The sequence below is a fragment of the Phyllostomus hastatus genome, unplaced genomic scaffold, assembly GCF_019186645.2.
Source record: "Phyllostomus hastatus isolate PE091 unplaced genomic scaffold, TTU_PhHast_1.1 phas_contig_150, whole genome shotgun sequence".
In the NCBI taxonomy this organism is placed as follows: Eukaryota; Metazoa; Chordata; class Mammalia; order Chiroptera; family Phyllostomidae; genus Phyllostomus; species Phyllostomus hastatus.
Genome location: NW_025333611.1, coordinates 37,625,495 through 37,653,435, shown reverse-complemented (window position 1 = coordinate 37,653,435; position 27,941 = coordinate 37,625,495). Strand labels below are relative to the sequence as shown.

At 38.5% G+C, this 27,941-nt stretch overlaps 1 protein-coding gene and 1 pseudogene across 4 annotated transcripts in view; one reads left to right on the top strand and one right to left on the bottom strand.

Annotated features, from left to right (window-relative positions):
* Nucleotides 1-27,941, bottom strand: part of UIMC1 (ubiquitin interaction motif containing 1) — a 113,086-nt gene that overhangs the window by 49,971 nt on the left and 35,174 nt on the right. For all 4 annotated transcript variants that reach the window (XM_045827885.1, XM_045827907.1, XM_045827896.1 and 1 more), the window contains exons 4-9: nt 21,722-21,846; nt 20,902-21,007; nt 19,849-20,591; nt 11,805-11,869; nt 9,719-9,792; nt 5,949-6,052 (exon numbers count right to left, since the gene is read on the bottom strand). In XM_045827885.1, the coding sequence (XP_045683841.1) occupies nt 5,949-6,052; nt 9,719-9,792; nt 11,805-11,869; nt 19,849-20,591; nt 20,902-21,007; nt 21,722-21,846 (1,217 nt within the window). The remainder of the gene's footprint in view (nt 1-5,948; nt 6,053-9,718; nt 9,793-11,804; nt 11,870-19,848; nt 20,592-20,901; nt 21,008-21,721; nt 21,847-27,941) is intronic.
* On the top strand, nt 16,388-16,599 carry LOC123813281 (annotated as a pseudogene).

The following is a 27,941-nucleotide window of genomic DNA, read 5'->3' as shown; positions in this document are numbered from 1 at the left end:
TTCCTGGTCAAGGGATATGCCTGGGTTGCAGGTTCAATCCCTGATCTGGGCATATATCAGAAGCAACTAGTCAATGTTTCTCTCTGTCTCTAAAAGCAGTGAAAAAAAATGCCCTCAGGTGAAGATGAAAAAAAAAAATAATAACTTGTGCAAGGTCACGGAGTTAAGTGGTAAGACTGGTATTCAAAGCCCTGTCTTCTAATTTCAATGCTCAAGCTACACTTGCACTATACCATACAACTTACCAATAAACAAGAAAACCCAGGAAAAACGATCCTATACAGAGATTCCAAGGGCAAGAGTACATACCCATTATACTATCTTTGTGTACATAAATGTACAGATTCTATCTTTCTAATAAGTGACTTACATAACTAGGAAGTGATTACTCAACAACTTAAACACTACACTATCTCCAGTTTCTTTTAATGAAAACTTCTAAGACTACAAACATCCACAGATATCAGCAAACAGCAATTCAAAAGGAGGACATTCAATGTGAGAAAGACCATACAATTCCATCCATTTGATGTGCAGTGATGCAGATGTACATACTATAAATTCTAAACAGTGTTCATGCTCTTTACCCCAAACAAAGAACAGTCTCCTTTGCAGGCATGCATGGGTAAAAATCAGGCTTGAGTAACCAAAGGCTTGCAGAGCTTCTTCTACACATTAAAATGACTGTGTCAATAACACTCTGTTCCCCCTCTCTCTATTTAGAAGGTTCTGGTCCCTCATTAGGAAAAGGACCTGAGGCCATTCTGACATTATCTCTCAGGATCTGTCCTCAGTTGCTCTGTGCTGCAGGGAGTGTCATCATCTTTTCTATCACCACTGGCATCAGGGAATCTGGGTCTGTCAGCTGTGACAGATCAGGTTCCAGGGAACTAAGCAATGTGCATGATTCATGAAAGCAGCATTTCTACCCGGTTATCTGCAGTGCAGAAAACAGGGAGGGGATCTAACTTCAACTGCAAAAACTGTTTTTAAAAAAACTTACAATATAAAAAGGAATAAGAGGATGAATCCCTTTTAAGGTCCTCAGAACAAGATAGTATAAACAAATGTAACCAAAACCTTTATTTCCACAGAAATACTAGTTTAATTCTCAGGCTGCCTTCACAATAACAGATTTTAAAGACTTAAAGTTCTTTTAAAAAAAAAATTCTTGCCCTGGATGGTGTGGCTCAGTGGATTGAATGTCAGCTTGTAAACCAAAAGGTTGCTGGTTCAATTCCCAGTCAAGGTACATGCCTGGGTTGTGGGCCAGGTCCCGAACTGGGGACACACAAGAGGCAACCAGTAGATGTTTCTCTCCCTCCTCTCTCTCTAAAAATAAATAAATAAAATTGTTTTAAAAAAATTATTGTCTTATAATTAAATGTTTTATCAGACTCAAATATGAAAAATAAACATTGAGAATCTTCATCAGAAGCATGAATTTGGGCTTCTGATCAAGATGGTAGCATAGGAAAACATGGTACTTACCTCTGCCCACAATACATCAAAATTACAACTAAATTAAAGAATAAGCATCATTCAAAATTGACTGAAATCTAGCTGAACAGAAGTCCTACAACTAGCAATTTAAAAAAGAAGCCCCATCGCCATGGCTGGTGTAGCTCAATGGATTGAGGACCGGCACGGAAACCACAGGGTCACTGGTTTGATTCCCAGTTAGGGCACATGCCTGGGTTACGGGCCAGGTCCCCAGTAGAGGGTTCACAAGAAGCAACCACACACTGATGTTTCTCTCCCTCTCTTTCTCCCTCCCTTCCACTGTCTACTTAAAAAAAAAAAAAAAAAAGAAAGAAAACAGAAGCCACATCAAGACAGGTAGGAAGGGTGGAGATGCAGAACAGGCTGCTCCCACACCCACATGTGGCAGATAAAAATCAGGAGGGATATCTCAGCTGTGGATATCTCACTTGAGGAGCAAGGGGTCCCAGACCCACAACAGGCCCCCAAGCCCAAGGTTTCAGTGCTGGGAAGAAAATTCCCCAAAACTTCTGGCTGTAAAAATCAGTGGGAATTGAAGCTGAGTGAGACAGAGGGTTCCTCTTAAAGGGCTGGCACAAAGATTTATTTTGACTCACTCCCTCTGAGCTCCAGCGCTGAGATAGCAGCTCAGAAAGCACAAGGACATGTGGAGAAAAACTGAAATGTCAGGCATCAGGGCAAGAGCTGAGGGACAACTTTTTTCCAGACAGAAGTGTTTATACAGGCCATTATTTCTTTTCTGAGAATCCTCACCACAGACCTGGCAGGTGGGCACCATATCTGGGTCCCCATGAATCTGGCTATCACTGTTTGTCCCACCCTGATGATTCCCTGAGACCCTGCCACCCAACTTGTGGGCCCACCCAAGCTGTTTTCCAGTGTCTTTTACATACAAATGGGCTGGCTGTCTTGGCTCACACTTCAGACTTTCCTAAAATCTCTCAAACAAGCAGAATCTGGCCTCAGAGAGTCCTGTACCTCTCACTAAGTGGTCCCAGGCCTAGCACTAGCAGCAGCCGACCATGATTGGCAGCTTAGACTCTCCTGGGCACCTCCAAGCCCAGCACAAGTAGAAGGCCACTACAGATGCTTTGTAGCTCAAGCTGGGTGGCCATGGGCAGACTACAGGGAATGGCTGACCTTGGCTACACCTCCCTGGAGGCCCCAGAGCCAACGCACCAGGTAGACAGCATCAGACCACATCAAAACACTGCCCAACAACCTCCACAGCGACACACTCGGGGGCAGATTCAGTGGGCACCATAGCCCTGCAGAAGTAAGTCCTGCTTTGTGGGGCAGGTCCCTGCACAGCTGATCCTCCACAGTGGTTGCAGCCTGTCCTTGCAGGGGACTAGCCTGGGAGTAAATCCCTCCCACTGGCATGCCACCTTCAATCAAGGCTCAACTACAACAGGAAGATGTACACAGCTTACATGTGGGTAGGGGGAAGGGAGCTTGCAATTGGAGTGCCCAGCTTTGGAGATCAGGGAAGGCTGTGCCACTGTCACTGGACTCTATGGGACACCTACTAAATCGGACCACTCTGCCCAGCCTGGGAGGCAAAGCAACTCAACCTAATACATAGAAACAAATGTAGGGAGGCTGCTAAAATGAGACAAACATGTCTAAAATGAAAAGAAAATAACAAAACACCAGAAAAAGAGCAAATAAAACAAGAGACAAGCAATCTCCCGATGCAGAGTTCAAAACACCAGCTATAAACATGCTCAATGAACTGAGGGGAAGAGTAGGTGAACTTGAGATAACTTCAACAGCATAAAAAAGGACATGGAAACCATAAACAAGAATCAATTGGAAATGAAGAAAACAGTAACTGAAATGAAGACTAATTTCCAGGAAATCAACATTAGCTGAGTAGATGGAGCTGAGAATCAAATCAGTGATTTGGAATATCAGGAAACAAAACACACCCAATCAGAAAGAAAAAAAATCCAAAAAAAGTAAGGATAGTGTAAGGAGCCTCTGGGACAACTTTAAGCATTCCAACATTCACATCATGGGGGTGTCAGAAGGAGAGCACAAGGAATTGAAAACCTATTTGAAAAAATGACAGAAGACTTCCCTACCTAACCTGGTGAAGGAAGTAGACATAAAGTCCAGGAAGCCCAGAGTCCCAAACATGATGAACCCAAAGAGGCCCACACCAGGATATATCACAATTAAAATGCTGAAGGTTAAAGACAAAGAGAAAATCTTAGAAGCAGCAAGAGAAAGACGGTTACCTACCTACCAGGGAGCTCCCATAACCTGTCAGCTGATTTCTCAAAAGAAACTTTGCACACTAGAGAAGGACTGGCAAGAAATATTCAGTGATGAAAAGCAAGGACCTACAACCAAGATTACTCTACCCAGCAAAGCTACCATTTAAAATGGAAGGGCAGATAAAGTATTTCCCAGACAAGAAAAAGCCAAAGAAGTTCATTACTACCAAACCAGTATTACATGAAATGTTAACAGGTTTTCTTTAAGAAGAAAAAGATTTAAAATATGAACAATAAAATGGCAATAAATACATATATATCAACAAATGAATCTAAAAAACAAGACAAAATAAATGACCAAGCAGAACAGAGACAGACTCATAGAGAGAATATTTTGATGGTTGCCAGATGGGGAAGAGGGTTGGAGGGATGGATGAAAAAGGTGAAGTGATTAAGAAGTACAAATTGATACTTACAGAATAGTCATGGGGACATAAAGTGCAGCACAGGGAATACAGTCAATAGTATTCTAAATCACAGGTGGCAAACACAAGGCCCGCAGGACAATTCTGGCCAGCACCTTGTTTTGACCCCGCCTACGAGCTCTCTCGCTTAACTGTTAAGGAGTAGTTACATTTACACAGTCCTAAAATCACATTCTGCCCTTTGAAGGCAACCTCAAGGCTGATGTGGCCACAGGGGAAAATGAGTTTCACACCCCTGCTCTAAGCTATGTATGGTGTCAGGTGGGTACTAGACTTATCAGAATGATCACTAAGTAAGTTTTTTTTTTTTCCTTTTCTTTTTTCTTTTTTACAAACCCATGTCAAGGGCTAACTTTCAATAGACGGCAGTGAAGGAGCTGCTCTGTTATGTATGAAACCCTGACTCACATAGTAAATTATATAAATGTCTAATCATTTGGGTGTACACCTGAAACTAATATAATACTGTACATCAACTGTAACTGGAAAATTAAAGTGACTTAAATTTTTTTAAAAAGTATAAACCTGTATCAATCAGGTTTACAATTAAAGCCAGATATGTGAAGTTAGGTAAGGTCATACTACAAATAGAGACTTGCTTATTTTATCACACTGCTGTTCTAACTTTGCATTTCTGATCACACCTAGAATTAGGGCTGAAAGTTAGTTATCTCATAATATGTTAGGCCTGTCTGGAAAAAGTCCAACCATTGTTAATATAACAAGAACAGTTTGTGCGATGTCAATGTAACCTGGCATCCAAGGAGAGTGGATTGGAATGCACATGTGTGAACAATGAAGACATCACCTTTCGAGTCAGTGAGGGCAGTAGAAAGCATTGAGTGAGCACGTGTACTGTGCGGCTGTCGCATTCAAAATGACTAAGTAAGTAGAGCATTGAATCTGCATCAAATTTTGCATCAAGTTTAAATGTTTCCCTGTGGAAACTACTGGGTGATTCAGAAGGTGGCAGCTATATGGGCAACTGGTGATTGGCAGCTTTATCATGACAACATGCCTGCTCATGCATCACAGCTCATGCAGAGTTTTTCAGCAAAACATCAAGTCATCCAGATGACTCAGCCCCCCTACAGCCCAGACTTAGAACCCTGCAACTTCTGGCTTTTCTAAAAACTAAAAATCACCTGTGAAAGGAAAGAGATCAGACCATCGATGAGATTCAGGAAAATACAACAGGGCAGCTGATGGCGATTGGAAGAACTGTGTGAGGTCCCAAGATGCCTACTTTGAAGGGGAATGTGGTGTCATTGTCCTGTGTAAAGTGTTTCTTGTATCTTCTTCAATAAATGTCTATTTATTCATATTACATGGCTGGATACCTTCTGAACAGATCTTGTAAATATAGTGACTATTTTCAAAACTGTTCATCTCTATTACTTATCAGTATATAATGGAAAATATCCCAGATTTAGAGGCAAATCTATGTTTAAATTCTAACTCTACCATTATTAGCAGTTTGAACTTGAATTACTTAAACACCTTCAGCCTCAAATTCCCCATCTGTAACAGAAATAATAAAGCATATTAAAGTACTCACAAAAAACTATGTTAATTTTAGAAACAATGCTGAACTTAACTGTAAGAAACCTCTTCAAGATAAGTGTCCCAAAAGCTACAACCCCATCATCTAAACCTTTTCAGTCAAGGTCAATGTGACATCAGACAGAGGACTACCAATATAAAGAAAACACTGAGAAAAATTAGAGAGAATATTCACCTCCTTATCTGCCATTATTATTCTTACTTCATCCAGGGACTCTCTGCTACCTGGAGAGACTTCTCTTTCAAGGTCAAAAGTTTCAGGGGAACTTAGCTGTGTCTCTGTAATTAAAAAAATGTAAATCTCATTAATTTTCATTTTGTATTTTCACTGTTGAAAAAACAAACACCTGCCTTGGCTGGTGTGGCTCAGTGGGTTGAGTGCCGCTTTGTGAACCAAAAGGTTCGATTCCCAGTCGGGGCACATGCCTGGGTTGTGGGCCGTGTCTCCAGTTCAGGGCATGAGAGAGGCAACCACACGTTGATGTTTCTCTACCTCTCTTTCTCCCTATCTTCCCATCTCCCTAAAAATAAATAAAATATTTTTTAAAAATTAAAAAAAAACACACCTATCTTCCCTAAAGTTTAGGGTATGATAATACAGTGGTAGCCATATCGATCCAGCTTGTTTCTTTTTAAAGCTTTACTGACACATAATTTACATACAGAATTCACCAATTTTCAGTATATAATTTGATGAGTTTTGACAAATTTATACAACTTATACATGTATCCTTTATACCACGTAATTAACCACCACAATCAAGATATAAAATATTTTAACACCCCAAAAAGTTCTCCCTTTCTAGCAGCCCAAAAGGGTACCCTTTGTAGTCAATCCCTTCCCTCTTGGCTCCTTGCACTGACCAATCTACTTTATGTTGCTATAGTTCTGCCTTTTCTAGAATGTCATCTGGTGTGTCATCTTCTGTGTCTGACCTCTTTCACTTAGCATAATGTGTCTGAGAGGCATCCCTGTTGTCACATGTATCAGAAGTTCATCCCTGTTTACTGCTGAGTAGTATTCCTCTGTGTGGGTATATCCATTTGTTTATCCATTCATCACCTGATCCACCTGGCTTTTGGTTTTAAAGTATATTTATTTTGACAGAAAACAAAAACCTGACAATGTTAGTTCTGAGGTCAAAGGGATGATTAGAGATGACAAAAAACTGGAAGCAGAAATAGAAAATACATTCTCAACAAGGATATGCCTTTCTTTAATACATTCTTCAAGCAGCATCTATTCATTCACCATTATTCAACAAATATTTATTCACCAAGCTCCAGGCACTTTACAGGCTACTACAAATAAGGAGATGAAAGATGGGGGCCCCTCATTGTCACAGTTCAGGGGTCAGCATTCTATATAGCTCATGGGCCAAACTCAGCCAGCTGCCTGGTTTTGTTAATACATTTTTATTGGAACACAGCCACACTCATTCTTCCTTGTATTGTCTATGTTTGTTTATGTGCTAAAATGGCAAAGCTGAGTAGTTTCAACAGAGACTGCATGGCCCACAATGCCTAATATTTACTATTTAGTCTTTTATAGAAAAGTTTGCTAACCTCTGGTCTAGACCCCTATCTCTTAATTTAACAAAAGAGCAGTAACTATATTTCAAAGAAGGATAATAAATCTGGAGAAGAAATTTATTTCAGAACACAATTCCACTGTTATTTACACTATACACACTGTACATCTAACTGGTACTTCTGTGCTTCTCAAATACAATGAGTGGTTGATGATGGGCAAATAAACTACCTGTCAGACACTGAGGTATCTCCTCAATCATCAAAGAAGGATTAAATGCATTTCTAGTATTAAACATATTTTAATAAACCATAATTTTTGAAGATTGGATATATACACACACAATCTTACCACTTTATTGGAAAAAAGATTATAGTGCATAAACTTCAAAATCTGTCAAGATTCCCTGAGAGATATTAATTACCAAAAGAGACAGAGTCTATCAAAAATAACAGCTGCTCACTGCCTGCTCTACTGTAATAATATAAAGACTCTAATTAAGCTTTCTGTAAAAGGTGGAATGCTCAAATGTAAAGACAACTTAAAAGGGCATTAGCTCCTCAGAAATAAACAATGCTGGTATCATATACAATGTGGACATAGGGCTAAACTTCTGCTTCTTCAACGAAGTGACTAACTCTAAAAGGATGTTGTAATTTTGAATATCAGGCCCCTGGAACTGTCAAAAATATGTAAAATAAAATAGGTAAGATGGACTACTACACTCAATCTGTGTTTCACTTGTTTAGAACAAAGTTTTCAGACAATTCAAATGCACAGCTTTTAAATTACATACTGAGGAGAATTATGTATTTAGAGACTCAGGAGTCTGGCTCCACGGAGAAGGAGTTATACTTTCTTAGCAAAAGGAACAGGTTATGAAAACCTTCTGCAATCTCATTTAGAAGTGGTTGTGTCAGCAAACAGGTGGACTTAATTAGCAGGGTAATGAGAACAAGTCATGATGTAAAAGTCACCTAACCTCAGTCATAAAGGTCTTGTTTTTCCCTCTCTCACTAACTAGGGTTTTAAAGATCATTGTATTTGCAGGTTCCTCCAGCAAGATCCCAGGGTGCTATCACATGCCTTCATCCCAAACAGGCAGACTGAGTGACTCTAAGCAGAATGGCATAAGTCAGAAGCCCCACACAGAAAGGGGGCAAAGCTTTCTTTTCTCAAAGATGGCACAGCATTCCTAAGTGTTCCTGCCAAAATTGGAGCACTTGATAGTGGGGTTTCTGAGTAGGCAGTAATCCAAATAAATACATTTCAAATGAATTAAGAAATCATTTTCAATAAACACCAACACAGTTAAACTTTAAAATGAGTAAAGAAGACCTTAATGATATGCTGTCAAATACTTTAAAATATTTACAGGACTTAACAGTTTTCTTATTTTGATTTCTTTCAGGTTTTTTCCACAGAAACTCAAACTTATTTTATACTAGTCTCTCTGACCCTAACAGGTTATATAAGACCTAGGAGAAAACTAGATATGATTAATGATAATATTTGTACAATGCCCAAGAGTTTAAACATTAATAGGAAGTCCCTCAGTCTCACATGAATGAGGTTACTAAAAAATATAATGGGTTCCACTTTTAAGAAAAGCCGAAAAAAAAAAATACAAGCTAAAACAAATTGCTAAAAAAGTAATGGTTCATGTCATAAAGTAATTCTTCATTGTACAGAATGATTCAACCCAAGAGTTCTCTTAAATCATGCATATCTTAGTTCATCTAAAATTATTTGTATATCAAAATCTATGCATGTGCATCTTTGAATGAACAGCTCTTGTATCTAAAGCAAGATACACATCTTTTCATCTCTGCAAAGAACAAAAAGCAAAGTGCAAAACTTAACCAGGTTAAGTATCTTGTCTGAGATTAAAATATAAGTCAAAGACAGAACTGTGCACAAAATGCAATTTCTCGACTCGCTATGCAATAAGATCTTGTGAATGGCAATGTAAAACTAATTAGTGAAAGCCTCTGAGAAAAATGTGCTCAATGTCAGGGAGATTTAAGGACAGCCCAAATTTGAGAATCCATAAACCAAAACATAAAGTCCTCTTGGCTCTGAATGTACAATTAAGTACTATTGCTGATGCTTTGCTGCCATCTCTGATGAGGCTGGTCGCAAACACGACAAAGGAGCTATGTTAATTTCAAAACTCAAATATCTCTAAGAGAAAAGGTTGAGAATCATAGCCAATGTTCACTCATAAAAAGTGTGTGTGTGGAGGGTATACATATGTATGTGTGTGGTGACACACACACACACACACACACACACACACACACACCCAACACAAATAAAACTCCCTGGGAGTGGGATGGAAAAGTCAGACAAATAAATAGGCACAAAGACAGCTAGAGATCCAAAATTCAGTAAAATCACAGTGGGATGCTTACCAGGACACACAGTGATTTCCTCGGCAGAACTCTCTGGCATAAGGACTAAACTCTTACTGGCCAAAGCAGCAATGCTGAAAAAGAACCAAACCCCAAGTGAATTCTTAGGTAAATAAATCAGAACACAGCACCTAGAGCAATGGTGAGTCATTCACAATGCCAAAGGTAATCTGATACCTGTGATCCACTACCTCAAAAGCACAATAAGGAAGCAAGGAATCAGTAGTGAAAACTCCAGACCAGAAACAGGGGAAATAAACATGCTTACAACTTTGGTTCCAGTGAAACCAAAGAATGAAAAGAACCCCCTTTTGGAGTCTTCACAAAGGAAGGTTGAAGGGTAAGCACTATCTATGAATACCGCAGAAGACAAAAACTCCATTTCAGTACAAAGATGTCAAAGGTGTTTCAGACCCATTTCAGCCTTCTGAAGACTAGAGATCTGGAAATGTGTAAGACAAAATACAGAGATTCTCCTGACAACATACTAGCTTCTCCCATACCTTGCAGTTAAATTTTCTCTTTCCTCAAAATGTGGCTTTGTAGGCCACAAAAACAAGACACAATTCCAAACTGCCCTACAGCAAAAATCTGCCCGTAAAAATTGATTATTTCTTCTGAGAAAAACATAATTATGAATGGCTCCCCCCATCCGATCTTCTGGTTTACCCTGTCTGCTCATGGAGTGCAATCTCTTCCTGACACAGGAACACATGGCTGAGAGATCAGAGCATCAGAGCTAGCCCCCTCATGCTTCAGAGAGCTTTATGATTAGTTTGATCAAGTGTGCAAGAGGACACAAATCCTCACATCAACCAAGAACCACAGAGAAGAGAAAATAACCACCACTGATTCATGACAAATAACTAAATCCTGATGGGAAACCACAAGTGATTTCTCTGTCTAAATAAAACATTTCATAGCATTTGTTATAAACCCAAGCCAGACACCGTTTACTCTGTATGTAACATTAGGGCTCTATTCAAAGGGTCCATCACAAAACAACTTGCTGACATTTATAAAATGGGCTAATCAATTTGAAGTCAAACCGCATTGCCTGCAATTCCAGCTCTCTCCTGGTGACAAAGCGTATAATCATTTATTAAAACCTTCATCTGCTCTGCACAAGGCTCACTACAATAAAGCAGAGAGGCCTGCAGGAAGCAGAAGCCCTACTCCAGTTAAAACCACTTCCAAAACATCTTAACATCAAGAGACTCACACCAAAGCCATATTCTTCAGCTCAGGAAGAAATACCTAGTACCATTAACCAAAAACCTAAGAACACCGACTAAATTACAGCAAAAGGCAACTGGGCCTCAACTTCCATATGGGTGATGAAGGTCACTCAGCACAAGAAGATTAAGCTTTGAGTAATCCCAGAAGGTCAACTACGGATAAAGGGAAAAGTAACTGGAAGCTTGATCCAGTTAATATTACAGTTTATAACCAATCAACTATTACATATTAAAGTAAGAAGACCTAAGAAAGTAATCCCATTAATCAATCAGTGAGAATAATTAAGGAGGTAATACAAGTACAAGGGAAAGATGAGATACAAACAAATGAAAAGTGGCATAAGACAGGGAGCGAGATTGGTACAGGTTCCATGTGGCTTGAATAATATGAATGCTTCAAAGAAAAGGAAAGTCTTAAGAGTAGACTTAAAAGATGTATACTGTTTAGACATGCAGACAAAATAAGCATAAGTAGAGGGAACAATGGAGATAGGAGGACTAGAAGATCATAAAGAAATCAGCTTACAGCCTTCACATTGGCTTAGGAAGCTAGCATAGTTGGTTCAGAGAGTAGCAGGATATAACCACTTTTCAGAAAGTGTAAATGGGATTTGCACTAAATGGCTGGATTGGACAAGATAAACCAAGATTTCTTCCACCCAAATATTCTAGGCTTCTATATGATGCACGTATAAGAACTGGGAGATAAAGGTATCTCCTAGTCTGTGCTTATAAAAGAGCTAAAAAGGTCCCCAGCAAGCTGATCCCCCAGGCTCACTCAGGTGGTTTATCTCGTACCCCGGCACTGTCAGAGGGGAGTTCAGACCCATAACAACACGTAATCTCACCTTTGAGAGGCAGGTATAGAGTTTCCTTCTTCTGAAGTTTCCTCCGCAAACAGCCCTTGGGAAGACTACAGAGAAAAACACATGACACCTATTAGATATACAAGCACAGATGAACCAGTTTCTCTTTCTTTTAAAAAAAATTAATTGTTCAAGATTACCACTCAGCAGATAGCAATAAGAATAACATTTTATATTGTCAGCAAGCCTCAGTAAAAAGAGCATATCTTGTGGAGTAAAAAGACTGAGATTTAAATCACAGGTGAATCTTCTATAAACTTTGTAATCTCGGTCAAGTCACACCTGAATCTGTTTCCTCATCTTAAAATGGGTATTAAGAATTGCTTCAAAGAATGTTGTGAAAATTGAACCAGGTAAGATATGCAATGCACTTCATGAATGTAAGACATAAATATCAATTGGTAAGTCAAATGAATTATGATTTCAGAAAAGCTGTTATAAAGCTTTTGCTCTGGGAGGAAGAGAAAGAAAGAAAAGTTCAGTTTTCAGTGGAAACACTAGGTTGGGAAAAACACTGTAATCCATGAAAGACGTCTCTCTGGGCACAACGGAGTCACAACACAAAACATCCCAAAAAGAAAGTTATAAAGATTCCTTTTACTCGCCCTGGCCAGGTGGCTCAGTTAGTTGGAGCATTGTCCCATACATCAAAAGGTTGTGGGTTCAATCTCTGGTCAGGGCACATATGGGAGTCAACTGATCAATGTTTCTCTTTCTCCCTTCCTCTCTCTCTCTAAATCAATAAAACCATATCCTCGAGTGAGGTTTTGAAAAAAAGATTCCTTTTACTAGAAATCTGCCATAATGGTTTTGAATTCTGGGAAATCTTTTAAGAAACATAACAAACAGAAACTAGGTAAGGAAAAGACTATTTTCTCTGATTAATGGTAAAGTTGTGTGATGTCAACTCATTAAATGCAGGTACACAAAAGAGCACAGAAAAAGCAGCTACTGCTGACGTAGGTGGACTCTAAGGAAGTGCCTGGGCTATAAGGCTTCTTCCAATAGCTGTAAAACTACTGGCTGAAGTTTACAGGGTCTTCTAGCAGGGTATAAATACCCAAACCAAGTCAGGCATCTCTCCACCACTCAAGTAAATGATGAAATATACTAAAAAACAGGAATCCCTTCAGTCAAAGGGAAGATAAAACTGTCAGGAATGCAGCCATTATCAAAATAAGAGTTGAGCCCTGACTGGTGTGGCTCAGTGGGTTGAGCGTCATCCCACAGACCAAAGGATCACTGGTTTGATTCATGTGCAGCGCACATGCCTGGGTGGTAGCCCAGGTCCCTGGTTGGGGACAGCCAATTGATGTTTCTCTTGCATGCTAGTGTTTTTATCCCTCTCTCCCTCCCTTCTCCTCTAAGAATAAATAAATAAAATCTCTTTTTTAAAAAAAGCAAAAATAAGGGTTAGACAAAACTGCCAAAAGTACTAAAACACAACTATAACAAATACTTCGCCTATTAGTTTGAACTCAGTAGTGAGAGACCTGTTTCATTCTTGAAATATCAGAAAAAGGTAAATACTGACACCTAGTGTCCATTTAATAGAATTTTACCTTCTTAGAATGATTTGTTGACTAAGCCTTGGATTTCAGAAGCAATCAAAAGACACTAAGTTACAAGATACCTCCACCTCAGGAAAAAGTGTGTCTACCTTTCCCAGAGTAAGTTGTGGTTTTTTTGTTTTTAATATTTTATTTATTTATTTTTAGAGAGGGAAGGGGGGGAGAGAGAGAGAGAGAGAGAGAGAGAGGGAGAGGGAGAGAAGGAGAGACATCAATGTGCAGTTGCTGGGAGTCATGGCCTGCAACCCAGGCATGTACCCTGACTGGGAATCGAACCTGCCACACTTTGGTTCGCAGCCCGCACTCAATCCACTGAGCTACGCCAGCCTGGGCCCAGAGTAAATTTTTTTAAAAAAGATTATTGTGTACCTATTATATGCCAGGCCTATGACAATCACTTATATGCATTATCTCCTTTAATTCTCACAAGAAATTTTTAAGGAAAATGATCAAATTATTTTAGAAATGAGGAAAGTGAAAGTTAGGTTACATAATTTGCCCAAAACCAGACTTGGTCAAAAATAGAACTGGGACCTAACTCCCAAATCCATACTCTAACCACTACTGTTACGTTGTTTACTCAAATGATCGTCTTCCCAACCATGTTAACACATCCCAAGAAAGTCTTCATTTGTTTTTTTCTTTAAAGGTTTTATTTATTTATTTTTAGAGAGAAGGGAAGGGAGAGAGAGAGGGAGAGAACACCAATGTGTGGTTGCCTCTTGCGTGCCCCCTACTGGGGACCTGGCCCACAACCCAGGCATGTGACCGTGCCCTGACTGGGAATTGAACCAGCGACCCTTTGCTTCACAGGCCACTCAGTCCACTGAGCCACACCAGCCAGGGCTTCATTTCAATAAATCATTTTTAATTTCTAAATGTATACCTTAATAGCAGCAATCTGAAGATGGGATAAAGTGAGGTTCTTCCAGAACAGGAAAATAACATAGTAAATCAAGCAAACAAAATTCTATTTGAATACCAAATTTAATCGAGATGGAGAAAAAAGCACAACAGCAATGTGACTTTAACTAAGGGAACAGTGGCCTAATCAAGACACAGCACTCTGCCTGAAGAAATATGTTAATGGGAACATGATAGTTTACAAAAAGATCTTCAAAAAAAAAAAAAAAAAGGAAAGACCCAGAATCAAGCAGTGTCTTCAATATCATGGCCTGGGAAGCAGAAGTGAACAGAGTGAACAAACACATCATCTGGTCACCATCAAAATGTCCTCAGCTGGCAGGCACTGGTAGCTTATCAAGTCTTTCAATAGACAAGTTGAATCACCCCTTAAAATTTCCATTTTGTGATTACTATTTCAGTTTTCCACACCCTTCATTCTAGAAGGAGATGACAGTAGATGACAGACTGGAGTATTCCAGTCACCATAAATGTCTCTCTTCAACAATAAATTAACAAACTGTCACTTGGTGTACAAGTTGGTTTGAAGTTTGGCTAGTCAAAGTCAGTCTCCACACCCCCACACAATTTGATCCTTCCTGGGCAACAAATTCCAGTATATGAACTAAAAAAATTAATGATCAGACACTTAAAATTAAGACCACATTAGTATACTACCTCTCCACTTCCTTGCTGTACAGTCATCAAAATAAACTCTCCATCTTCATTAACAATTTCCTTATTATTTTGGTGATGCCAGAAACCAGTTATCATCCAATTCTAAAGCTTTTATAACCTTTATGTAAGCAATCTGCCCCAGGGTGAATGTTTTTCTGAATCATTATTTCTGGAACTGTCTTGTTGTCTCTACCAAGTTGTCTCAAATGTGGGCAATTTCATCAAAGCCAAAATCAATAGAAAATATTTAACAAAATCATAAATTCCTTCTACCCACAGTTCCTAAAGACCAAGACAGAAGGTGAAATTACAATCATAGCTCTTTCATTATTTGTCTACACAATTAGTAAGTTCATTGCTGTAGGTTTGTTAAAGATACTGTTCTATGTGGGCAAGGCTGCAGTGAAGGAGGTATTCTGGTACACTGCTGGAAGAAGTACAATCTGAGTGACATTTCTGAAAAGCAATCTGACAATAAATAACAAACAAATCTTTTCTTACATTCATAACTCTTTAACCCAGCATTTTTCCTCATTCTCTATTCCTAACACTACTTTTAAATAAAGAAAAGTTTTTAGAAAGATGTTTATCACAGACAAAATATCTGGCAATAGGAAAATAGTTAAAATATTACAGTAAATTCCTAAGCCAGAAAATTAGATAATCACTTAAAAAATCTATAATTTTAACACAAGAAAATGTTTACATGTTAACTTTAAAATACAAAAATATTATTTAAACCATATAAAAAAGGTCTAGAAAAAGAACAAGGTTACATCTCTAAATGGTAGGCTTGTGGATGCTTCCAACTTTATTCAAACTTTTCAGCATTTTTCAATACTTCTAAGTGACCTCTAAAATTAATATTAATGACCACCCTGGATACTCACCAGGCTGTCTGCCCAGTCTCCTGTTACTGATGACTGCCCCTCAGCGCCCAGACTGTACTACAGCATCACAGCCATTTGCACAACATGACACATGCCCGCTACAGGCCTCTGACAGCTGAGGGCTATTAACCTCAAATAGGCCTTAAATTCCTTTTCTAGAAATCTGAAATTGAACTGGGAGAGAGAAAATCTCCTATAATCTGTATTTAAGTTTGAGGGCTGTGGGATCAGCATTTTCACCTACCATGTGAAACAGAGAAGCAAAGGAAGACAGTCTGCAGGAGGGAAAATGAAACAGATACAATACAGCATTGAGACCCAATTGCAGATGATTTTCTAAACTCAGTACCTCCTCTGGGCTTGGTTACCATACTGTTTTAGAATTTATGAGGTAGCATGTTTCCTTATGATAAAGTCCTCTTTTTAATTAAGACAGCTTGGTTTGAGTTGTAGCCAAATAGTTTGAATTAATACTATTTGTAGCATTTTGCAGCCTGTTCATGAAGTAAAAGACCTTCAATCTAGCTTTGCGCAGTGGCAGTATCGTAGCCAATGAGGTTTATCCGAGGCGCGATTATTGCTAATTGAAAAGACCTTCAATCTAATAATAAGGCCAGCCACTAGGGTCTGACCACACCCACACTATTCCAAAGGCACTCCTTCCAAACTTCAGAACTTGACAAGCCTATGCTCTATAACACTGGCCCCGGGAATCTTTCAAGCTAACTTGAATTACAGTAAATCATTGTGGAGTTAGTTTATTCTTTTATGGGAAAGCATCTCTAAATTGAAAAAAACTAAGAAATGAAATGTTATTATAAGCATAACCTTTCATTTGGAAAAAAGGCAAGTCACTAGAAGTACTCTTAAGAAAAATGCCTTCTGGCCTGGCCGCTGTGGCTCACTGGATTGAGTGCCAGCCTGAGAATCAAAGGGTCACTGGTTGGATTCCAGGTCAGAGCACATGCCTCGGTTGCAGGCCAGGTCCCCAGTAGGGGCGTGAGAGGTAACCACGCACTGATGTTTCTCTCCCTCTCTTTCTCCCTCTTTCCCTCTCTAAAAATAAGTAAATAAAACCTTTAAAATTTTTTAATAAAAAGAAAAGAAAAATATCTTCTCTTTACATAGAGCAATCTTCCCATAATATGGATGAAGAGGATGCTAGGAAAGAGTGATCCCCAAAGGTACTCTCAGTGAGTGACCTTCTGGTCCCCTGGTAACAGAGCTACCATTTACTGAGTGTCTTAAGCATTATACTAGGCATTTTATACAATTCACTTTAACCATTAAAACTGCGTGACTGGCTATTACCATTTTACAGATGTAAAAAACAGATTCAGGGGGTTACATGGTTTCTTCACAAGGCACACAGTTATTACTAAAACAAGAAAATCAAAATTCATACTTCAAATCCACACTCTCTACATTATGCTATGAAATTTCTCATTATTATTTCCTAAACCCTTATCAAAGCAGACAGAATAGGATTAACAGCAAAACAATACCAAAAATAGAAATAGCAACAAAAAAACAGTATCGTTACAAAACAGAATACTCTTTCTATTTACAGTTTATAGAGTTTGACATTATACGGTTGCTTTTATAATATTAAAAAACAAAAAACTGCCCTGGCTGGCGTAGCTCAGTGGATTGAGCGTGGGCTGCGAACCAAAGTGTGGCAGGTTCGATTCCCAGTCAGGGCACATGCCTGGGTTGCAGGCCACAGCCCCCAGCAACCGCACATTGGTGTTTCTCTCTCTCTCTCTCTTCCTCCCTTCCCTCTCTAAAAATAAATAAATAAAATCTTAAAAAAAAAACTGACTATGAGCTCTCATATATGATACAATCTAGCCATGTCAGAAAAAATACAAGGAACTATTTTCAGTAAATTATAGAAAATTACAACAAGCAAAACTGGAAATAGGCTATTATTGTGAGAGGAAAAAATAAACAGGAAAACTATCTGTACTTCCCATCACAAGGGCCCACTTCCCCTCATACATGAAGAATGCCTACAAACCACTAAGAAAAAGACTGTCAAAAAGAAAAATGCCTGTAAGACCTAAACACAGAAAAGGAAATACAAATAAATCTCAACTACACATAAAACAAGAAAAATGCAAATGAAGATTACATTGAGAAAAAATAAAAGATTTCACCGAGATATTTTTTCTCTCTCAGATTAACAAAGATCAAGAGGTCCTGATAATGCTGCACTGGGGAAGCTTATACTCAGATACTGCAGTGAGTGTAGATTTATACAACCTGTATCGAAGGCAATTTGACAATAGCTAATAAAACTGTAAATGCATGTACATATTCTGATCCACCAATTACATCTACAACAAATTATTCTACAAATATCTCCCATGTGAATGAAATATCTTGTATATCAACAGTAATCACTGCCATAGTGTTTATAATAGTAAAATATTGGAAATAGCCTAAATGTCCACCAACAGAAGAACTGGATAAAATAAAACTCATCACACATGATATACTACACATCCAAAAAGGAGAGAGAAATTTTCATGTACTGTTAAAAGAATGATCTCATAGAGACAGAAAATGAAAAAAGTACAGAATAATGTGTAGAATATGCCATGATCTGTATAAAAGAAGCTGCTTGTACTACATAAAGTACCTTGGAAGGATACACTAGAAAACTAGTCAAAAAGGTTGACTCCAGGGAGGGGCACTGGTTGGCTGGGAATGGGGATAGGAGACAGACGTTTTATTTACATCTTTTTTGAATGTTGTGCCATGTGAACACTACTACCCATTCAAAAACTTAACTTTTTAAAAACAGTAAAAATTTTAAAACACGCAAAAATAAATGTTGGTACATTCATATGATACAATGTTTTTTTTTAAATTAATTATCTTTTTTTTTTATTAATCATTGTTCATATACAGTTTTCTCCTTTTTACTCCCAATCCAGTTCCCCCTCCCACCCTCCCCCCTTCCCTCCCATTACCACCCTCCCCTTAGTCTATGACCATGTGTCCTTTAAGTTTGTTCCTGTGAACCCTTCCCACTGTCCCCTTAAATTCCCTCTTCTCTCCCCTCCGGTCACCATCAGCCTGTCCTCTATTTCAGTGTCTTTGGTTACATTTTGCTTGTTTCTTTGTTTTGTTATTTAGGTTCCTGTTAAAGGTGAGATCATATGGTATTTGTCTTTCACTGCCTGGCTTGTTTCGCTTAGCATAATGTTTTCAAATACAGTTAATAAATCAGAAAAGGTCTAAGATAAACTATCAAGTGGGGGAAAGGAAAAAAGTTTTTATAGGAAAGTTTTCATTTTGCTGAAAAAATAAACAGAAAAAATATTTTTTAAAAAAGATTTATTTATTTATTTATTTTTAGAGAAAGGGTGGGAGAAAAAGAGGGAGAGGAACATCAACGTGTGGCTGCCTCTCGAGTGCCCCCAGTTGGGGATCCTGCCCACAACCCAGGCAGGTGCCCTGACTGGGAATCGAACTGGCAAACCCCTGGTTCACAGGTCAATGCTCAATCTACTGAGCCACACCAGCCAAGGCAAAAACAAATTTTTTTAAAGATTTTATTTATTTATCTTAGATGGGGGAAGGGAAGGAGAAAGAGATGGAGAGAAACATCAATATGTGGTTACCTCCTAGGCACCCCTCCATTGGGGACCTAACCTGGTCCACAATCCAGGCATATGCTCTGACTGGGAATCGAACTGGAGACCCTTTGGTTCACAGGTCAGTGCTCAATCCACTGAACCACACCAGCCAGGACAGAAAGAACATTTTTTATGCACCAAAATAACGATTGCCTCCCTCAATGCTGGGATTACAGGTAATTTTTTCCTCTTTACACTTTTTTCTCCTTTCCTAATTTTCCATAGTGGGCATGTGTTTTGTTCAAAATAAGGGGGAAAATGCCACAAAAAGAATGGCTAAAATCTTAGTTTAATCTGTAAATAAATCATCTTTAATCACAGCATCACTGACACTTACCTCATGACTGGTTGTTGGTTCTTCCTTCAACAAAAGTTTCTCTTTTAAGCTTTTAATTGGGCTTTCCTGGAAATTCTTGGGCTTTGAGTGCCAGGCAGATGCCCTAGACTCCTGCCTCTCCTCCTCTTTGTCTTCGTCTCCTGTATCTTCTGAGACACCTTCATTTTTTTCATTTTCACTAGCCTGATTGCCTTGGTCACAGTCATTCTGGATCAGAGAAGGAGGTCTAGGTAACACTGGTTCACCAAATCCTTTTTTTTTTAAGAGCTGCCTCTGAGCCATTTTCAGGCTCTTTTGATAAACCTCCAACTGGCAGAGAATGACCTTGGTATACTGGTTAGGGTCTATTCCAGCTGGGCAAAATGGAATACCCCAGAAGTAGTGCACAGTGCCCCCCCTGTTCTGGAGACCTTGTGCATCTGCCAAGGCAGACAGACAGTGCCTAGATGTGTCCCCCCTGCCCTGGGCAACTTCATGAAAATCACATCCCCTCCCAGTACTTTCCTGTGGCTTCCCACACTGTGTGTGCTCAGCCAAGTGGCCAGTGCATCTGTCAAAACATTTAACGTTCTCTTTCTCAACTACTGGCTGGCTTGACTGGTCCCAGCTTCCTGAGTTGCCAGAGACCGGCTCCTCTTCAGTGTTTTCAGTGTGGTCCCAAGGCTCCTCTCTTTCCTCAGCCTCGTTTCCCTGACTGATATGTGAGCCTTTAAACAGTGATGGAGGTACCAGCTGCCATATGCCTGTAGGTATTTGAGAAAAAGTAGGGCTAAGGACAAACTGATTTTGTTAAGAGGGCTTGGTAAGTTCTCACTTACCAAGAATTACAAAATGTGGGTAAAAAAGGCTCTTCTTTGGGTTTAACCAAATGTTGGCTTTTCCTTGGAGGTAAAAGTACGCTGGATATTAGTGAGATCTCAACTACTTTCTGATTTAACCTCTTTAATATCACCAAAGAAATCTGGGGAATTTCTTTATATCTACTCTCAGCATGAGATCCCTGTGATGTGGTTATACTCGATGAGTACAAGGAGTCAGAACAGGGAGACATGCCTTCAGTGGTCCCAGAGTCTGTGGTTTTCTCTTGGTGGGACTGTGAAGATGGTCCAGTGGCCAAAGGTCGAGATCTGGTAGCAGAAGCATCAGAAGGCCGGCAACTCTGAAACAAGTGATCCCACACCAGACCGGGTGTATTATTACAACAGCTAGACATAAGGGTCACAGGAAGGACAACAAGGGGAGGCCACTGTCCCTAAGAGATTCTCCTCTCTAAAATACAGATGCTCAAGCAAATGAATTCTACAATGCATAGTACTATGTGCAAAGTGCTGCACTAGATCACTAAAGTCTTTCCTAATACAGAGATGCAGACAGCATAAATGGCTCAGGACCTGCCACTGGCAAATATCCTTCACATTTAAAATAATTTCAACTACACATATTCAAATCATAATTTAACATTATTTGAAAAAATTCTGAACTACCCATTCTTTCTCTCCACAACCCACCTCTCGTTCTCATTCTCTTTGATCTCTCTCCACAAAACAGGGGAGATAAGTACCTTATCTTGCCCCTTTTGGTGTCTTGGTAATAGGTCATTCTTTTCAGAAGCTGCCAACTACTATGGTTCTCTTAAACCATAGACTGAACAACTGCGAGGTGCAAGAAATCTCTTTCATACGAAATTAGCAAAGCACTTCAAATTGGGATCACCAACAACTCAACATAGGCTTTAAAAATTACTGTAGGAAATATTTTTTGGTTGAAAACCCCATGAACTGCTACAGCTAGCTCCAATGCAACCACAACACTGCAGAAGTAGGAGAATAGTGCCTGTCAGTCCTCACCAACTCTCTCAACAGGGCATATTTACATTCAGGCTCTCCTCGATGGCCTTCCTCAGGAGTGCCTCTTCTTCCTCCTCCTGGCTGTTCACCTCTCTAGCTTCCTGCTCACTCATTTTGACAGCCAGAGCAAACTGTTCTTCTTCTGTCATTTCTGTAAAAGGACAAAGAAAGAGAGGGGAGGGACATCGCAAACATTGAATAGGCATGGAGGCAAGAAATAGAATTATTAAATTTTTCAAGTGAAGACATAATAAAATTTTATAATCTTATAAGCGAGAAAAGCCCCCAAAAGTAAGGTGTTGGCCAAGATCAGTAGAAGTTATAAGAATCCTGGGTTAACTAGACTGTGACCTCCTGTGAAGGTAGAGTTTTTAACCTATTTTGTTCACTGTTGTATCTCCAGCATACAGGGGTGGGCAAAAGTAGGTTTACAGTTGCAAGAATGCAAAATGGTTTATTCTTATATTATTTATTAATTATTGTATTATTTACCACTATTAATATACTTTTGCCCACCTCTGTATAAAAGAAGGCCTGGCAACTGGTAGATACTCAAATATTTGATGAATGAATAAATAGAGGAAAAGGCTTTCAGGTCTTTTGCTACATATCACATGTAGCTTTATGCTCAACATTTAAACAGAATAATTCTACTCATCAGAATCCTCTTGGTGGGACTGTTTCTTTAACCAGCAGAAAAGACCATCCCTAGTGACCGGAATGTGATGACCAAACATCATTTCCCATTAAAAACAACTGGGATACCTTGACGAAATGGCTGATTCAAAGTCCAGAGCTAGACATGTAAAAGATAAACTAGAGTATGTGTCACATCTGTGAGCAAGGAATCTATCAGATACTAGTAGGGTCACATCAAAAGAAATTAAAGGCCAACTTAAAAAGGTTGTCACCACCCAAAACTGGAACAACGGGAACATCAATCAAAATAATGAATGCAAGCCCTGGCTGGCGTAGCTCAGTGGATTGAGCGCGGGCTGGGAACCAAAGTGTCCCAGGTTCGATTCCCAGCCAGGGTACATTCCTGGGTTGCAGGCCATAACCCCCAGCAACCGCACATAGATGTGTGTGTATGTCTCTCTCTATCTCCCTCCCTTCCCTCTCTAAAAAATAAATAAATAAAATATTAAAAAAAAAAGAATGCAATGAATTAAAACACATTAAATATGTTTAAATCTAGGTGTTTAAAATGATAATTTTTTTAAAGATTTTTATTTATTTATTTTTAGAGACAGAGAGAGGGAGGGAGGGAGGGAGGGAGAAATCAATGTGCGGTTGCTGGGGGTCATGGCCTGCAACCTAGGCATGTGCCCTGACTGGGAATCGAACCTGCGATGCCTGGATCGCAGCCCGCGCTCAATCCACTGAGCTACACCAGCCAGGGCAAAAATGATAATTTTTTTAAAGATTTTATTTATTTATTTTTAGAGAGAGAAGGGAGGGAAATAGAGAGAGAGAGAGAAACATCAATGTGTGGTTGCTGGGGGTCATGGCCTGCAACCCAGGCATGTACCCTGACTGGGAATCGAACCTGAAACACTTTGGTTTGCAGCCCACGCTCAATCCACTGAGCTACGCCAGCCAGGTAAAATGATAATTTTTTAAAAATACAACTAACTGGTCATCATTGAAAAATGTTAGTGAATAAATTATTTTGAAAACTAGTAAATAAATGAATAGAGAATCAAATTTTTGTCTTACTCTTCCAACACAAGCTATACTGCTGGGTAACCAAATAGATGAAGAGAAGTTTCAATTTAAAGGATTCTTCCAGCTAATAAAAATGTTTTTGGTTTTTTTTAATGATAGACTATCACCATTTTGTATAATGTCTATGGAAAGAATTTTGACAATTTCTAACAAACTACATATATGACCCAACAATCCCAATTCTAGCAATTTACTCTAAAGACATACTTCCAATTAAAAGAAAAATAAATATGCACTATATATATATATATATATTTTCACTGCAGCACGGAACACGGAATCTACTTAATGACAACATATGACATTGCCTGAATAAACTCTAGTACAATACATGTAACTGTTAAAAAAAGGGTAAGAAAGATACCCATAGACCAGGAATAAAATAATTTCAAGGATATAATATTAAGTAACAACAGAAAAAAAAGTGTATGTATAGCGGTCTACATTTGGTATAACAAAGGAGGAACACCAGAAATACATACACCTGTTTATTTTGCAAATGGTAACACAAAAAGGATAAGTCAGACACTAATCCAAGTGGCTACTTAGAGATGGTTGAGAGCAAAGTAAGATAAGAGAGGGAGTGACACTTCTTTGTACCTTTTTGTATGTCTTTGACTTATAAAATCACATGAATAGTATACATATTTTTAAAAAGCAAAATAAAATCAGTAAGGATGATGGATCCCTAAATTTGAATCCAAACATTAAAAACTGCACCCAAGTGAATTTGAAATAACCTTAATAAGAATGAAAGCATAACAAAAAAATTTGTGAGATGCACCTAATACAGTGTTTACAGGGAAATGTAGAGCTATACATGATCACATTAGAAAAAAGAAGTTTAAAATCAGTGATCCAAACCGCCTACTTTAAAAAAATAAAGAGTACAATTAACCCACAAGTAGAAAGAAATATAAAAAGCGGAAACCAACAAAATAGAAAATGGCATACAATAGAGAAAAAAATTAAACAACAAATTGGCTCTAGCAGAAAATTCCTAGAAGAAAACATAGGCAGTAAACTCTCTGACATTTCTCTTAGTAATATGTCTTCTGACATATATCCTGGAGCAAAGGAAAAAAAAGAAAAAGAAAAAACAGATGGGACTACATTAAACAAAAGTTTCTGGACTGCAAAGGAAACCATCAACAAAACAAAAGACAACCTACTGAATGAGAGAAAATATTCATTCGCCAATGATACATCCAATAAGGGGTTAATATCCAAAATTTATACAGAACTCATATAATTCAACATTCAAAAACAAACAATCCAATTTAAAAAACAGGCAGAGGACTTGAAGACACTTATCCATAGAGGACACACCTATGGCCAACAGACATATGAAAAATATTCAATGTCACTAATCATTAGAGAAATGCAAATTAAAACCACAATGAGACTCCCAGTCAAGATGGAGGCATAGGTAAACAAGCTTTGCCTCCTCACACAACTACAGAAAAAATTAAAACTAGACCTCAAAACAAAATAACACCCAGAACCATTAGAAAATTGAGCTGCACAGAAGTCTGACAACCAAGGATTTAAGGAATGGTCTCACAGTCATGTGTGGTGGATAAAAATCAGGAGGGACGCTTTGGGAGCCAGAGATTCCAGCCCCAGGAAGATAAATCCCCATAACTTCTGGTTGTAAAAACCAGTGGGGGTTGAGGGAAGAAACTGTCAGATTTTCAGGAGACTCTGCTTAAAGGGCCCACACAAACATAAAACTTACGCAGACCCACCACCTCTGGATTTCAGCAGCAGGGCAACCGCTAGAAGGATACCAGTCGCATACTGGGAGTAAGTGAAGTGACTAGAAAAGGGGAGCATGCCAGGCAAACCTCCAGAAGCCAAGCAGCAGCACTGTCTTCTCTCCGAGCCCCCCACAGAGCCACAAAGTGGTGAAGCAGGTTGCCCCACACTGGCAACTTCTTAAGGTTCCGCCCCATACAACTTACAAGCGTACTTTTCTATAGTAGGCCACACTACTAAGACAGGGAGTCAAAGCAGTTGTACCCTAATACACAGAAATAAACACAGGGAGTCTGCCAAATTGAGGAGACAAAGAAATAGGGCCAAATGAAAGAACAGAACAAAACCCCAGAAAAAGAATTAAATGAAATGAAGATACCAAATCTATCAGATACAGAATTCAAAACACTGGTGATAAGGATGCTCAAAAAACTTGAGTACAGCAACAGCATAAAAAACACCCAGGAAGAAATGAAGGTTATACTAAGTGAAATAAAGAAAAATCTACAGAGAACCAACAATAAAGAGGATGAAACCAAAATTCAAATCAATGATTTAAAATATAAGGAAGTTATTCAACCAGAACAGCAAAAAGAAAAAAAAAATTTTAAAAACCAAAACCCTAGGATAGTTTAGGGAGCCTTCGGGACATCTCCAAACATACCAACATCCAAATCATAGGGATGTTAGAAGAACAGCAAGAAATTGAAAACTTAATTGAAAAAAATAATAAAAGTAAACTTCCCTAATCTGGCAAAGGAATACAAGTCCAGGAAGCACAGAGTCCTAAACAAGTTGGACCCAAAGAGAACCACACCAAGACACATCATTATTAAAATGGCAAAGGTTAAAGATAGAGAATCTCAAAAGCAGCAAGAGAGAACCTACCTACAAAGAGGTAAGAGAAAGTTACCTACAAAGGAGTTCTCATAAGACTATCAGCTGATTTCTCAAAAGAAACTTAGCAGGCAAGGAATGACTGGCAAGAAGTATTCATAGTAATGAAAAGCAAGGATCTACAACCTAGATTACTCTATCCAGCAAAGCTATCATTTAAAATCAGAGAGCAGATGAAGAGCTTCTTAGACAAGGTAAAGCTAAAGGAATTCCTCATCACCAAGGCATTAGTACATGAAATGTTAAAAGACTTATTTAAGAAAAAAGATCAAAACTATGAACATTAAAATTGCAACAAATTCACAATTATCAAAAACTAATCTAAAAAAACAAAGCAAACAAGCAGAAGAGAAATAGAATCACAGATGTGAAGATCATTTGGAGGGTTATCAGCTGGGAGGGGGAAGAGGGAGAATAGGGGAAAAGGTACAGGGATTAAGAAGTACAAATAGGTAGGCACAAAATAGAGGGATGTTAAGAACAGTATAGGAAAGGGAGATGCCAAAGAACTTACATGTATGACCCAGGGACATGAACTAAGGTAGGAGATTGCTGGAGGGAAAAGGGTACCTGGGGAAAGGGGGCAAAGGGGAAAAATTGGGACAACTGCAATAGCATAATCAATAAAATATATACATTTTTAAAAACCACAATGAGATATCACCTCATACCTGTCAGAATGGCTATCATCAAAAAATCAACAAATAACAAGTGTTGGCAAGGATGTGGAGAAACGAGAACTCTCATGCACTATTGGTGAGACTGCAAATTAATGCAGCCACTGTGGAAAACAGTATGGGGGTTCCTCCAAAGATCAAAAATAGAACCACCTTATGACCCAGCAATTCCACCTTTGGGTATATATCCAAAGAAATCCAAAACAATAATTCAAAAACATATTTGCAACTCTATGTTCATTACAGGGTTATTTACAATAGCCAAGATATGGAAGCAAGCCAAGTACCCATTCAATGGATGAGTAGATAAAGAAGATGTGGTACATACAAACACAATGCAACATTACTCAGCCAAATAAAAACAATGAAATTTCACCATATGTGACAACATGAATGGACCTAGAGGGTAGTATGCTGAGTTAAATAAGTCAGACAGATGAAGACAAAAACCATATGATTTCACTTATACGTGGAATCGAAAAAACAAAATAAACAGACAAAACAGAAGCAGACTCATAAATACACAGAATAAACTGAGGGTTGCCAGATTGGGGGCAGGGGAGTGATTTGGATGAAAAAGGTAAAGGGGTTAAGAAATACAATCTGGTAGCTACAAAACAGTCACAGAAATAATAAAGTGCAGCTTAAGGAATATACTATAATAACTACATATGGTGCAAGGTGGGTATTAGAATTATCAGGGACATCACTTTGCAAATGATACAACTGTCTAACTACTATTTTGTACACCTGAAACGAATAAAAATTAGTATTAAATGTTAACTAAAATCAAAAAATAAAATGGGGGGTGGGTATAGGTGAAAGAGGTCATGGGGGATAAATGATAATGAAAAAAGAAAAAAGAAAAATAATAAATCGTTTGGTATTATAAAAAATTTGGTTCTATGAAAAGGTCAATAAAATTTATAAAACTCTAACTAGACTGATAAAAAATACAAATTAACAATATCAGGAATAAAAGAGGAGATGTATCACTATAGATTTTAGAGTCATGAAAAGAGTAATAATGGAAAACGTGGACAGTTTTATGCCAATAAATTTGACAACCTGGATCATACATTCTCAACAGGGATGACATCATCCCCAAGAGGACAAGAATTGGTTCTTAGAGGTCAAAAAGTCTTACTCTCTTATACAGAAAACAGGTATACAATCAGTACATAAA